Source organism: Hipposideros armiger, unplaced genomic scaffold, assembly GCF_001890085.2.
Source record: "Hipposideros armiger isolate ML-2016 unplaced genomic scaffold, ASM189008v1 scaffold_101, whole genome shotgun sequence".
Classification (NCBI taxonomy): domain Eukaryota; kingdom Metazoa; phylum Chordata; class Mammalia; order Chiroptera; family Hipposideridae; genus Hipposideros; species Hipposideros armiger.
Window position 1 is genome coordinate 2,633,142 of NW_017731451.1, and position 15,448 is coordinate 2,648,589.

Genomic DNA, 15,448 nt, shown 5'->3' on the forward strand with positions numbered 1-15,448 from the left:
CCTCATCACACTCTGCTGCCCCAGTCATCCTGTCTCCAGATCTCCTTCAGCAATACATTTTTAGGCTACTGATTGAACAAGAAGGGAGGGGGAGAAAATAAACTTGAGGTCATGAAAAAAACAGCCAGAGGAGGGTGTGTGTGTGTGTGTGTGTGTGTGTATGTGAGTGTGAGTGTGTGTGTGTGTGTGGGGGGGGTTATGTGTGTGTGTGTGTGTGTATTTACGTGTACGTGCTCACAGGGGAATGGGTTAAGGGCAGTAAATGCTGGTGTTTTCAACAGTTAGAAATATTAAGAAACTATTACTTTATATGCCACTATCTACCCCCAGTCTTCTCCTTTGGAGCTGCTAACAAATAACCAATCTTAACCCCACATCCAATCCCCTCCCCAGGCACCGCTCAGGCTAGGGAGCTGCGATAACGCTGAGGGCCAGGGGGTACATTCCTCGGCAGTTATTTAGCTGGGTGGTTGGGGGGACAAAAATGCAGCCTAATTGGTCAGTAGCCTTTTCTAGTGAATTGAAGGAGGTTTCTGTTTTAAGAAATAAAGTGACTTCTCGGCTGTTGATTCACACTGCCCACAGGGAGATTTCTGAGCCGAGGCTTCCTAGCCTCAGTAGAAATTTGCATATAACTTCCACTTCCTGCTTCGGAGCCTGTTTGTTGTACTGCTTACCTGGGCCTGGAGAGGGTGGAGGGCAGCCGAGCGACCCAAGGTGGAGTGACACGGGAGAGAGAGCGCGTGCCCACCCTGTGGCCTGGTCTGCCTGTTAGTGGTTCTACGGTAAGTTGTTTTAGACTTAACTTAGCCTGCCTAGCTTTACTTCTTAACCAATGGCCCATTTTCAAAACATTCTTGTTTTCTCACTCACTGAAATGTTTTGCCTGACTTTCCCCCACCTCCCTCTCTGCACCTTTAACTTGAACATGTTAGAGACCGACGCAGACTGAGAAAATGACAGTTAAGTTTCTGAAAAGTGAGAAAAGTGTTGGTGGTTTAGTATTTCAGACCAGCGAGCCGAGATTAACTCTTGGAGTACACATCGGGTACGGTTCGGAGCTGCCTGGGAACCATTTGTTTGAGTACTTAAGTGTCTCTACAAGTTTCGGTTAAGAATACAAGCCCCATTTCTCCGAGGAAGGTGCTGGGGATGGCAAAGATTAAGAAATTGGCTTCCAGCCCCAGGACACGTCAGTGGCAGAGATGGAAGGCGAACTCCCAAGTTTTCTTGATCCCTGTTTCATGCTCGGAAAAAATCAACACCACATTCTTGGGCCCGGAAGATCAGCTCGGCTCTGTGCTGGCTCTAGACTAGGCTGTCTTCTCAGTCCCTCTCCCGCAGCCCTCCTCCCCTCCAAGCAACCCAGACATTTGCTGGCATTGGACAGAGCCTTTAGGGAAAACAAGGGAAAAATGTTATTACTTTATCTTAGAAGCTGATCAAGCTTCATGTGACTTTCAAGTTCAAGATGGTCTTTTAGAATAGGGGGATATTTTTAAAGAGCAGAAAACAAAATGAGACCGAATGATTAATAAAAAATAAATAAATAAAGAGGACAAGAAACTTGGTTTCAAGTTCTCACTCCCCTTCTCGCTGACTCTGAGACTTAGGCAATTCACTTTAGTTTCCCGAGTCCTGGATTTTTTCATCAATAAAATGTGTGGGGGTGAGAGGCAGGGGTAGTGAACTAACATGATTTTGTCTAAATTCCCTTCTAACAAAATAAAGTTAGGGTAACAGGGGTCCCAAAGGGGTGCCGTAATGCACCCAAGTCTTTGGAAGACTTGTTATTTTTTATTGATTTTTTTCAAATGTATTAATTTTACCTTCTGTTACTAGATGGTTAGTCCCTGGCGGAAAAGGACTTTGTTTCTTAGTCTTTTTCCTACCCCCTCGCTCCCAATAACTATCAAACACCTCTAAGCGCTCAGGATCTTTTCACATTAGCTGCTCTGATTTCTGTTTCACTCATCTCTCGAGGCAAAAGGTAAGCCAGTAGTCTGGGAGAAAGGCTGGGGGAGGCTAGGCAGCCTAATGGCTCTGGGGGAGAGCTCCTTGGAATGTAGGTGTTTTTATTGGCTCTCGCTAACTAGGAGAAAAACCAGGGGTTTCTTGAATTAGTACATGTCCCGTTTGGGTTACACGGTAAGTACTGTCCTGTGCACTTGCCCACAGAGTCAAGGCAGGCCAAAGAACTGGCCGAGAAGCCGGGTTCCATGAGGCTGTGTTACTGACTGGTTCCAGCCTGGTTTCATTAGGCTGGAAATTACTCCTGAGCCAGACCAGTCACTGTGGGGGTTGGGGAGGGTGCTTTCATGGGAGGTGAAAGGAAGCACATCCTGATACCATGTAAGGGTGATGACGATGATTGGACATGTTATTAGATGGCAGACGCACAGAATCCTTAACCTTTTCCAAGCCACTGCTTTTGTTGTTATTGTTTCTTTGGGGCAATTACTCTCCGTCGGTATAGTTCAAACAGGCCCTGGCTTATTGGGGTGGGCTGACTCATGACTTTTGGTATTGCCAAGCTGTTTCTGTGGATTATCGAGGCCCTGGTATAGTCCTCGTTATGCTTTTAGATGGCTCTCTCTGTCCCCCTGGGATGAGAGGTCAGGAATTTCAAGATGTTTCACCTGTGATGAGTTCCAGGCGAAGGCAGTCATATTTGCAGGCTTCCTGTAACAGGCACTCAGGAAGACAGACTATGGGGGAAGTTTGTCTTCAATGTATTTTACACCTCGCAGAATCGAAATCTCAGAAACATCCTTAAATTCAAATCACTTTTCTGCTGTTGGCAATTTTAAATTAGCCTTTAAAAAAAAAACCACATATGAATTGAAGGCAACTGATGCAGAAAAGAACACAGATGAGGCACATTAAACTCTAAATTCCTTTCAGGTCCCACGAAATGACCCCTAATATTTGATCCTATTTCCTTATCAAAACAATCCTGTAATCCTTCCTTTGGTGAGAAAGTATCTGAGACTTGGAATCAAGAAGCTCCCCCCCCCTCCCCCGGGCCTCTCTTGTTTCTTCCCAGTGCTGTTGTCACCAAGATATTTTTAGTTCATGAGACCCAGGCTGTCCTGTCCCCTCTGACATTGTTTGCATCTCTTGCCCAGCTAAGCTCCTACTAGCCCTCATATGCTTCCATGTCTGACGGCTCAGCTTCGTGTGTGTGTGTGTGTGTGTGTGTGTGTGTGTGTGTGTGTGTGTGTGTGTGTGGCAGCCCTTCCTGGAGAAGAGAAGTTACAAACAAGGGAGGAGAGTGGACTTTCATCTACCTTGTGACCCCAAGAGCTGTGCCCGTTTGGCTTGGTTCCCTGATAAGGCAGCTGAAATCAAGCTATTTGGGACCGATTGGAGCCCCCCGGCCCACAGGTCCCCCTTCCTTCCACCCTGCAAATTTAGGCTGGCTGGGATCTTGGCAGCTTACTCAGTGATAAGGGAAACTTGGCTCTTATCTGCCTCATTGTTTCCCCGTGCTCAGGGTTCCTGTGTTTTTCCTTCCCATGCCAAGGTCACCAGGTCTCCCTCCATGTCTGAACTCCCTTCCTCTTCTGGGATGTCTTCCTGGCACACCAGCTTACTTATAACACTCTTGCCTTTTACCTGGATCCGTTCTTCCCCTTTCCTTCCAACTGCGCCTTCTCACACCCAGGACGACATCAACGTCACAATTTAAATAAGTCCCTCTCCTACACCAATGAAGGGCAAATTTTTAAAAAGTTCCTTCAAAGTTTTTCAACTTTCCTTGCTTCTCTCATCCCTTCTCCTTTCTTCTTTCCTACCCCATCTCCTTTCTCTCCTGATTTTTCCCGTCTGCCTCTTCCTCTCCTTCGCTCTGGGCCTGGACTGAATTAAGAATCGCCAATGTGTGCGTAGAAAAATCTTATCTGAAACAAGCAAACAAACAAACAGACAACCCATGGGCTGTGGTGAGGTTGTTCTCTGAGTGTTTATTACCAACTTCCAAGGGGGCCTAGTCAGTCTGTTTCCGTCAGTCCATCTCCTCCTTGTTTAGCTGCTCAGAGACGTCCCAGAGCAGACTTCTTCAAATCAGGTCAGGTCACACTGTGCTGCCTTGGGCCTGACCTGAGCCGTACTGTGCAGGGGTATGGACAAGAGCCAGTACATGCTCCATTGTCTCCAGGGCTCACCACTGCTTTCAATCCTCTGGCAAACCAAATGGAAGAACTGCTCTGTCTGGGAACTTCTGCAAGTAAACTTGGAAGTATTTATTCACCGGAATTTGACCCTGAGCCAAACAGTTCATTCAAAACCAACTTCCACTAAGCAAACCGATGTTGTGAAAGTTTGCATGCATTTGGGCAGTAAACAAAGAACATTAATGAGTTTAAAGATTTTTTTTTTAAATCCATAACTTTTAGACACATAAAACTAAATAAAGCCAAAAAACTACTCCCTGGAGGATGAAGTTAAGACCTTGAAAATCTGTAATTGAAAGTATCTGATTCAAATTGAATCTGAGGATCTTCCTAGCTGTAAATTTATATATTTATTTATAATGACCACCTGAAATATTCATGCTGTGTGTCTGGGACCCTTCAACCCTATCGTTGACCCAAAGAATACTTTAAAAAACCCAAGCAGTTGGCGAACAGCAGCGAGCCTGTGGTTTATTAATTACTCAGGCTGCTCACTCCTGCTCTTCCTCTGTTTCTTGCTCTGCTATTTGTCTTCTTCCAGGGACATAACACCTTCATTAAATCCCATCCGTCCTTGCCTCAGAGGCGTCCCCTGGAAGATTTCCCCTCTCTAGATGTATCACCATTTATCATCATCCTTTGTTTATGCTCTGTCAACCAGTTTTCAATTTATTTTGAATTCAGCTTATGATTAAAATTTAATGAGATCCAATCAAGTGCCTTTCTCAAATCAAGATGCCTCTGCAATCTCATCCATATCCTATCCTCTGTTGTCACGGCATGAAGGCAACCCACCACAGGCTTCCAGCCTGGCGATTCTTTACACAACACAGGCCGCCTATATCCATGACTCCTTAGCTCCAAGGAGAATGGTTCTAAAACATATTTATTCCAGAAGCTTCTAGGGCTTGCTCAACCGCCCCCCCCTCATCCTTTTCCCCCTCCCCCAAATAGCTGTATAAGTTAATGTTCCCAACCTAGATACAAAATGGTCAGGTGAATGGCTGAACTGCTTGGATTTGAATCCCATCTGTGCTACTTACTGACCATGTGACCTTGGGAGAGTTACTTAACCTCCTTGTGCCTCAGTTTCCCCTTCTGTAAAATGGGGCTGACAATAGTACCTATCGAATAGGGTGGCTGTGAGGATGAAATAACTTAATACATGCAAACAAAACGCTTGAAACAATATTTGGTGCATTGTAAACATAAATATAAACAATTATTACTAACAAAGGGTAAGGCTTCCTAAGTATATGCATTTCGTTAGGTTTCGTTATATTTTGATTTATCAGCATAATCTATAATCAGAGGTTGGTAAACTACAACCCTCGGGCCAAAGGTGGCACATGGTCACTTTTGCACCGGCATATTGTTAAGAATGGTTTTTATATTTTTAAAGTGGTGTTTAAAAACAAACAAAAACCAGTATGAGACAGGGACCATAAGTGGTCCACAAAGCATGAACCATTTACTATCTGGGACTTTACAGAAAAGGTTTGTAACCCCCTATCTCTGTGGTTTTAATGGAAAGAGGAGATGTATAGTCCAGATTTGGCTGTGACTTTGGAAAAGCTACTTTATGTGTCTAAGTCTCTGTGAAATAGGAATGGTAAAGTGATACTACGTACACCTCCTGTGGCCTCAATTGTTTCAAGGACCAAATGAGATGATGTGTATCGAATGTGCCAGAAATACACATATTGGTTGAAAAGATATGGTCTTCAAACATTAGGTTCACATAATAGTGTTAGCATCCAGGTATGAAAACAGTGAACATACTCTAGAAAGAGTTCCAAAGCCAAATCACTTATTGTAAAAGCAATTTATAATGACCACCTGAAATATTCATGCCTTGGTTTTTTTAAGAGCTTAACATGGTCCAGGCGCTACAGGCAGCTTTTAATTTACATCTTCTTCATTTATCTTCACAATACGCCTAGGGGGGAAGTGTCCTTTTCCCGTTTTACAGACGAGAAAAATGAGGCCCAGCGAAGTTAAGTAATTTTCTCAAGGTCACACATTTAATCATGCATCTGGCAGAGAAAGAATTTAAACCTAGAGGGTTTGAATCCGGAACCTGTGCATTTAAATATGCACTAGAAATAGATGTTGATTCAGGGTAAGTCCATTTGGAAGGCCGCAGACACAGTTAAACTGGGGTCTCATGGACATGCAGAAAGGGAGGTGGGGTTGATGGGAGGAAAAGAAGCTTTTTGATGAACTGTGAGATCAGAAAGGTAGTGTTGTGAAGACTAATGGGCTTTGTTTCAAGAAATGAATAATTTAAGGCAGGATGTGCTATATGGAGAAAAAGGATGCTGGGACTAGACAAGAGCAAAGAGTTGGAGGCAGCTCAGGGGGTTTGACAGAGCTGTATGTTGGAGGGGAGGGGGAGGACGAGGGGGCAGGTAGTTCTGTGAATAGGACACCAGGGAGCATTGTCCTATGGGCTGTCAAAACTGCTGCCAATTGGATAAGATCGTTATCTGCAAAACCAGGCTACCTGGGGTAGAATAGAGGAGCTAAGGGGAAGGTCTCAGGCCTGAGCAGGCTGAAAGGAAGCAGAGAAAACCAACAGAGAGGTTTGAAGAAAGGTGTGGTCAGAATCTAAGAGCTAGAACCACAGCTCACAGCCCCAGGGGCAGTGAGATCCCAGAGAAGGAAAACTCCTGTTTCATGGGTCAGATTAGAGCAAGTCAGAACTACGTGCACCACTGTTTCGGCCTACTCGTGTGTGTGCGAGACTAGCCCTGGCGCTTAGCAAGTGCCTTCCCCACCCCCACAAATATTTTCACCCTCTGCTGAATGGTCTTTTGTATTTTCAGGGACATAGTCACCCTCCTGGGTGGTCTCAGGAGTGCCTCATTCTCATAGTTCCTTAATCTTTGTAAACATCAGAATCACTAGTGGAGCTTTTTCTTTTCTTTTTAAAAATTATTTTATATTAGTTTCAGGTGTGCAGCATAGTGTTTAGACATTTATATAATTTAAAAAATAATCCTCTGATTAATTCCTTTTTTTTTTTTTAATCCTTTAAGTAGATACACAGGCACTGGGTACAAAATATAAAAGGTATAAAATACCTATTCCCAGCCATCCAGTTTCCTTTCCAGGGGCAACTGCCATCCTGGATTTCTGATGAGATGACATGCGCATATACAATCTTAGATCCTAGCATAATCTATACACCATGCTGCCCTTTCCTTTTATTAACTTCACAGTAAGTCTTGGAGATTGTTCCACATCAGTTCACACAGCACTTCCTCTGTCTTTTAAAATAGATACAGTGTATCCATGGTAGGACTGGACAACAGTTTAAAAACTCAGAACCTTTTTGTATATGTGGGTTGTTTCTGGTCTTTGCTGTTATACACGTCCCTGCAGTTGCCTGTCTTCACAGCCTCCTCATTTTACACAATAGGCACATATCTCTGCAGAGGAAATTCTTAGAAGTGAAATTACTCGGTCAAAGGGCATAAGCTTTTCAAACTCTGATCGTTACTGCCAAATTGTACCGATTACACTTCCTTTGGCAAAGGCATGAGAGAATCTGTTTACCGGTGGGACTCAAACAAAAATACATAGGAGGCCTGGTCCCACCTCAGAATCTCTGGGCGTGGGGCCTGGGCATCTGGACTGTGGGCCTCAGAAAGTGATTTTGAGCCGGAAGCTGCCATGGGTCCCGGTCCCCTCAGCTCTCTAGCCTCTCCCTTCCCCCAGGCATTTGCCGAGGTCAGGCAGACATGGCCGTTGTGCCCCAGGCCTGGCAGGCCTCAGCTTCTCCCAGGCTTTCTGAGCTCTGGCATTTGTGCTGATGAGCCCGAGACTGTCTAGGGCACTGCCAGTATTAGGTCTCACAGGGTCCTGGCTGGCAGGTCTTCTGTCTCCCTTGGGGGTCAGAGTCTTCTCCTCCAGGCCATTGTTAGAAATCAGGGTTTTTCCACTTTAATCCAAGTGCCACCCTTGTTAGGGACTGGAGCACAGGCCATGCTAGGGTTACAGCCATGTGAACATCATGTGGAGACACCCTGGAATAAAACGGAAAAAATGGAAATGGTTAAGAATGGTGAGATACTGAGTGATTTTTCTTTTCTTTTTCTTTTTTTTTTTAATGTGTGGTATTTTTACAATATTGACATTAAAGACCAAAAAATAAAACTGCCATTTCCAACAAAATCCGTTAATCTGTCCACGGCCTTCTGATGTGGCACTTTTGTGTAATTGTTCTCTGACACCCACAGGAGGGTGTAGGGCTGGGAAGGGCCCACATGGTAGCTGCAGGCATAACCCCACCCTCTGCTGTTCTGGGCAAAGCTCTGAGGATTCATGACTAGACCAGCTGCCTCCCCATCTGGAGCACAGCAGCAGATGTTCCCATCACACTGGGTGGTAGAATCACCTTTATTAGGCAAGTGAAGGTCATGGTCAACTCTGCTTGTGAGCAGGACCTCTTAGGCATGGTCCACACCCTCCTTGGGGTTTGACCTTGAGTGGGCACTTAAGAAATATATGAGAGGAAGGAAGGAAGAAAGGGGGAAGAGTACCCCTGTGATATAATTTTAAGAACCCTGAGGACTTGGTCCACCCAATACTCTCCGCTACCCCTCATGGAGCCTGACATTCTCACTGTCAATGATCCTGCCAGCTACACAGACTTGTCCCCACGCCAAAACAGGCATCAATCATTTATTCATTCAACAAATATTTATGGAGTGCCTACTATGTGCCAGGTACAGTGCTAGGTGCTGAGAATATAGCTGTGACTACAACAGTCGAAAATCACACCCTTGTGAAGTTTAAATTCTGGGGGGAAGAGGAGACGGTAAACAAAGAATGTATTAGGTATTTGGATTTATAATATACATATTGTAGTATATAAAGTTATTATAACTGCTGGAGAGGACAGTAAAGCAGGGAAGACAGACAGGGAGTAAGAGGCGTGTAAAAAAATTTTAAAGAAGGTAACGAGGGAGGCCTTACTGAGAAAGTAACAATTGAGTAAAGACCTGAAGGAGACTGGAAGAAAGCTATGTAGATATATAGGGGAAGAGTGTTCTGAGAAGCAGGAAAAGCAGGTGCAAAGGCCCTGAGGTCGGGCTTTTGATTGCCTATGCCTATGTTAGTTTTCTCTCTTGATCTGAGTCACAATCAACTTGAAGGGTAGGACTAATGTTTTATATGTCTTTAGAAATAATTTTGATTACTTTTCACTGTATAATCTTTTGTACTCTTGAATTTTGTATCACTTGTAGGTATTACCTAGTGTAAATACATTTTTAATTAGGCTTATGCCTCGGAAGGAGGATTCACAGCATAGAGCTGGACATGTACCAGGGTTCAGTTAATATTTGCTGTTTAAATATTTGATAATGACGTGTTTAAAACACCTAGGTCCGTTTTGTTTTTGAAGGATTGCTAATCCCATAGCTGTCCTGAGAGGTTGTTCATTGCCATCCCAGGTTTATTTCCTACCATCCAAGTAGCCCTTTGTTCCTTTTCAGACCAGTTTTAATTGTAGAATTCCCACCATAAGATGGACCTCAGCTTTCTAGTTCGGTGAGATGACTGTACTTGTCACCTTTTTTATTAGCTTCCTCCAAGCCCCTGAAGGCTCCTCAGCTAGAAGAGTAGAATTTGTGACTTTTTGTTGTTGTTGTTGTTGTTTAGGGAAGCACTTCTAAGGTATTCACATTTGAAGACCCAGGGAGAATGTAAACAGTGGTCTCTGTGTAGTGTGGGCAATGAAAGTAAGTCGCATAACAAGAAATAGTTGACAGAATTTAGTCCTCTTGCTAGCTGGCCTCTCTTGCTGCTTCTCTTTGCCTTTCCGTTCAGCTGTGGGCCCACAGATGCTTGCAGGAGATTACACACACACTCAGCCAGCCCTTCAGAAAACACTTTTGTTTCCTGACCAGCTGAAGAGCGTGTTGTATGGCATATCCAATTTCAGAGCTGTAGAAAAATTGTAAGAAAGAAAGGAAAAGCATGGGGAGCATTTAAACATAATCGTTGAAATATTTGTGTTTGGAGGTAGGTTCCTGTTCATTTCTACAGGGTCAAATCAATTTAGGGGATGAGGTCTCTTCTGCAGAGCCAAGGGGTAAACGGACACACACAGCCTGGGGGGAGCAGCCTGGAAAGGAGGCAGCAGGAGAAGCCGAGACTCAGATGGGGGAGGAGGGCCAGCTGGGAATTAGAAGCCAAGGCATTTTCTGTTGTGCCAGAAAACAGTACAAAGGTTGTCTGCAGCAGACGGGTAAGTTTGTTACCAAGTGCAGGTAAGAGAAGTATTAGAGAGCACTCATTTGGCAGGCAGGCAGCAGAGAGGCAAATTGAATTATCTTTCCATAGGCAGTGAAGATAAATTGGGTAGGAAGCTGCTAGCACCACCTCTGCTCCGAGGGAGAGCGTTTCAACATGCATGCTGTCATGTTGCCATTGGCTTGGATACATGGCTCCAGAGAAGGTGAATTCCTAGTGTTTTCAAGATTTGTCTTAGGACAGTAATTGATGTCCATCGTGATTTTAGGCACAGTCAGTTCTCAGTAAATGTTTGTGGTCGAAATTCTACATGGGTCCAAAAAACGAATTGAAAAATCCACCACTGCCGGCACCACCCCTTTCTCTGTATGGTGTTTGAAGTATGCTACGTACCAGGCCTGTAGCGAGCAGACCTCTAGGGCCTTTTTCTTTTTCACTCCCTCCTTCGCTCCCACGCCGCCTGCTCTGGAGTCTTCCGCAAGCCTCCAGCCACGCCTGCGCTCGCGTCCTTCCCCGGGCGCCTGGTGACCTGGGGCACCATCTCAACCAATCCCATTACAAGGGGAGGCGCATTTTCTTTCTCATTCTGTCATGTTGATTAAAAGTTCTATTTTTACAGCTAAAACGAGTAGTACCCGACCTGTGGGCTAAATGCTCTGTGGGCTACAGGCTAGTTTAGCAAACCTTGCTAGTTCAGCCAGCATATCACAAACCAGATGGCCGTGGCTACCTTCATCGTAGGCATAGCGCCAGAGGAAATTAAGTCCTCTAAACAACCTATAGTTGTTAAGTGGAAAATGTCACTATGACCTTTTTTTCAGTGTTTTTAAAATCAGGCTTTCTTTTTTTTTAATCTTTTTTATTATTTTTTATTATTGGGCAATAGTCCCACAGAACAAAATTTTTAAAGTTTAAAAGGCAAAAATTCTCCTCCTCTCTCCTCTCCCCCAGCTTAATTCCATCTTCAAAGGCGACCAGTGCAGCCGTGTCTTGTGTTTCCTCCACACACATTTAATATGTCGACAAGCACACGCGAAGCAGCCCACATCGTGATAGCTTCTCTTTCCTCAGGACTTCGCCGATGATTTTCATGTGTCTTCCCCTTGTGCTGTCTGCCACATGATAATCCAGTCGCATCCTTTGGGTCGTCTTCCAGATACAAACATCTTAATAAGTACGAGTGCCTTTGCCTGGAGGAGAAGTAAACAACTTGACGTGATGGGGGCTCTGCAAGTACTTTGGTGTCACACTGCTATTAATTTAAACCATATCTTGAACGAGGTCCCGTCAGGTCATAAAGCGGGGACTCCAAGAAATGATCTGTCTTCTAAGTCTGTGGCATGTTTTCTCTTGTTCCAGAAACTAGAATGAACCGAAGCATTCCTGTGGAGGTGGATGAATCAGAACCATACCCAAGCCAGTTGCTGAAACCAATTCCAGAATATTCCCTGGAAGAAGAATCAGAACCACATGCTCCAAATATAAGGAACATGGCACCCAACAGCATGTCTACACCCCACACCACCAACTGTTCCTCAGGAGACTTTTCTCAGGCTCACCCACGCCTGAAACTTGCAAATCACCAGCAGCCTGTGTCCCAGCAGATCACCTGCCTGCGCATTCAAGTCCTGGAGAGTGAAGACAGCTTCTGCAGGAGACACCCAGACCCAGGCAGAGATGCTCCCTCAGGCTTCTCTGCAGCCTGCAAGCCTAAGCCCGAGTCTGTGATGGGAGCCCTCCCCCCAGAGCATCAGTTTTCATTTATGGAAAAACGTAATCAATGTCTGGGATCTCAGCTTTCAGCAGCTTCTCCTGACACTGGCCATGACTCAGACAAATCAGACCAAAGTTTAACTAATGCTTCAGCAGACTCCTCCAGCAGTAGCCAGGAAACTGTGCAACAGCCCCAGCCCCACAGGAACCGAGCAGCCCCAGATCTGCCTACGATAGACACAGGGTATGATTCCCAACCCCAAGATGTCCTGGGCATCAGGCAGCTGGAAAGGCCCCTGCCCCTCACTTCCGTATGTTACCCCCAGGACCTCCCCAGACCTCTCAGGTCCAGGGATTTTCATCTGTTTGAACCTCAGCGGTATCCAGTGTGTGCACAGATGCTGCCTCCCAACCCTTCCCCACACGCTCAGTGGAATTATTACCATTGTCCTGGAGGTCCCAATCACCAAGTGCCATGTAAGTGAGCTTTCCCTCTTCTGGACTTTCTGGGCTGGGTAACTAAGGAAACAAAGCCTCATGTTAATGCCTCATATCAGCAGACCAGCACAGACAGGTCAGAACACAGGAAGGGCATTCTGCTTCCCAGAGGGCTTTCCATGGGTGGTTGGGTTTGCAAGTGGCCTTGGAAGAATGCTTGCTTTATCTTAGCCAACAACCTGACCCACTTGGAAGCTGCTTCTGTAGGAAACATTAAGGACAGAACAGATTCCTCTGTCTAGGTTAGTTTAACTGAAACCTGCCTAGAGGCAGGGAGATGGCCCACAGGACTTCTGGAAAGCTTGTTTGTTATCTTAATTCTTGGGCATCTGGGTTCTTCCCTCTCTGCACGCTTCTTTCCCAACTTAGATTTGACAGAGAGAGGGGCCTTCAGTCAAAAAATCAGAAGGCGCCTAGAATGTCATTGCAATTCTGGATTCATGCCATTACATGAAGATGAAATTCTCCTGTGATTCTGTTGCTTAAATCGATGTAGAGGCTTGTGCCACCCATCTCTACCCTCCATTGGTAGAGATGTAGCCACACCCCAGGACTGCCAGGCCCCCTAACTTGTCTAGCTGTTTCATATCGCCAAGCATTTGCTGCGCTCTTCTCTCTACCCAAGATTTTCTTCTTCTCGTGCGTTTGACCCAGTTCTATACCTCTTCTTTTTCTTTAAGAAAAAGAAGCTTTTTTGAAATCTAATTTACATACTGTAAAGTTCACCTTTTACTCATTTTAAGTGTACAATTCAATGAATTGTAGTATATTTACAGAGTTACACAACTATCGCCATATACATCTTATAAGACTTGGCTCAAGTGTCCCTCAGGAAACCTCAGATCTGCCTCTCCTTCAGGCTGTCTGTGTTTCCTTGTTTTCTGCCTGTCAGGGCACCTAATAACCAGTATCGCATCTACTTATGGACTTCTCTACCTCTCCTTCCAGAACGCAAGCTTTTGAACATCAGCAAAGATGTATTTTTAATCCACAATTCCCCAGCATTTAGCACAGTGGCCAGCATATGCTTAGACTCTCAATAAATTATTTCTGAATGAATGAATGAATGGATAATGCACAGAAATACATTAAGAACCTCTGAAAGTGATAAAGCCTTAGATTGAGATAAAAGGTCCATCATAATTCTTGATATTAAATCTCCACCAAGGCCACTGGAAAATAACAATAGGGCTTTACAGACCAAACACAGGGCTATGAGATATGATACTTTTCATGTGTACCTTTAAAATAAATTATAGAAATAATTACCAATGCTGTAATCAATCACAATTAATGTATTATACAGGTATACTTAGTATAAAGCTTCCTAAAGTGAATGGAGCAATATGGTACTTAATTTTTTTAAATTTTTTTTTTTTTAAAGAAGGAGGTAGAGGAATTTAACTTAGAGAAATAGGTAAGGATGAAGGTGAGGTTAGGAGTAAGGTCAGGAGATATAGAAACAGCAGGGATTGGGAAGAAAGCCACTGAGGCCTAAAACCAGGACCCAGGCTGCTGGAAATTGGGAAGTCAACTGACTGGGGTCATGGACCCCACTGCCTGCTCTGAGAGCCCAGGACTAGGATGGGTGTAGTGGCCGAGTTCCTTAAATGTGACTCTGAGAAAATGAACCTTGGCAAGGTCAGGGTTGCATTTGTTTCTCAATGATTTCCAGGTCAGAAGGAATACTTTGTGAGAATAATACTATAAACTACTTTTTTTAATATTTACTATCTGCACTTAAAGAAAATTTTTCTTATCATAACAGTAATATTTGTGCACTCTCAAAATTGAAATATGCCCAAAAGTTTAGTTCCTATTTCCATCACCCAAATATAATTCCTTCTTGGGTTTTTGACATATTTACGTCTGTTTCTTTTTTCTTTGCATATACATTTCATGTAGATTTAAATACTTCCCGGTGACATCCAGTGCACTTCTACCATCATTTTAAAATGCTGCAAGTATTTCATCAGATGGATCTACCAACTTGTTTTATTTTCTATTGTTGGACATTTTCAGTAGTTTTCAGTTTCTTAGCTAATAAGCAATTATATGACAAGCATTATGTACCTAACTTTTTATCTGCATTTCTGATCAATTCCTTAAAATAATGTATAGAAGCGTAAATGCTTTGTCAAGGGCTTTGTGGCACTAAGTCCCAAGCAGTTGCCCTTATCTACTAACAAGAGAAAGTCTCGTGATGCTAGACAAAGAAAGCATTGACTCATTATAATATGAGGGTCTCAGGAAAATCTTCCTACTTGAAAATATTTTCCCTGTTGAAGCCTAAAATAGCACCATTAGCAACCCAGTCTTTGGGAATAAGCATTGCCCCGCTGGGCAGACTCGTTTAAAATCCAAACACTCCTCATTGGGAACACTTCGCGCCTCTAATACCTCATGACCTGTTTTCTTTCACCAGGTCCCTTCTCCTTGCTCTCTATGGTATTTCCTTCTACTGAAGGGGAGGAGAGGAATGGGATGCCTAGGATCCCAGGGGTGAAGACAGGCGATGAAAGGCAGAGAGGAGAGAACTTGGACAGGAAAGGGGAACCATTCATGGAAGATATACAAATAGCCAATAAGCATATGAAACCAAACTTAACATTACTACATTTAAGAAAAGTTTATATGTGCAACGTTTTTTTTTTTTTACTGTTCTAAGCATTTTATTTATATTCTCTCATTTAATACAATAACTCAAGGCAGTAGATACTATAATTACCTCCATTTTATAGATGATAAAACTGAAACACAAAAAGAATAAGAGACTTGCCCAAGGTTACATAGCCAGT

General features: G+C 44.0%; 1 protein-coding gene across 3 annotated transcripts in view; it reads left to right on the forward strand.

The window, feature by feature from the left end:
* The first annotated feature begins 420 nt into the window (after nt 1-420).
* Nucleotides 421-15,448, forward strand: part of TRAF3IP2 (TRAF3 interacting protein 2) — a 40,043-nt gene continuing 25,015 nt past the window's right edge. For 2 of the 3 annotated variants that reach the window (XM_019646340.1, XM_019646341.1), the window contains exons 1-2: nt 424-785; nt 11,799-12,629. In XM_019646340.1, the coding sequence (XP_019501885.1) occupies nt 11,807-12,629 (823 nt within the window). In that variant the 5' untranslated portion in view covers nt 424-785; nt 11,799-11,806. Of the gene's footprint in view, nt 786-11,798; nt 12,630-15,448 lie in introns of all 3 variants that reach the window. The other variant, XR_002124482.1, reaches the window with a different exon arrangement.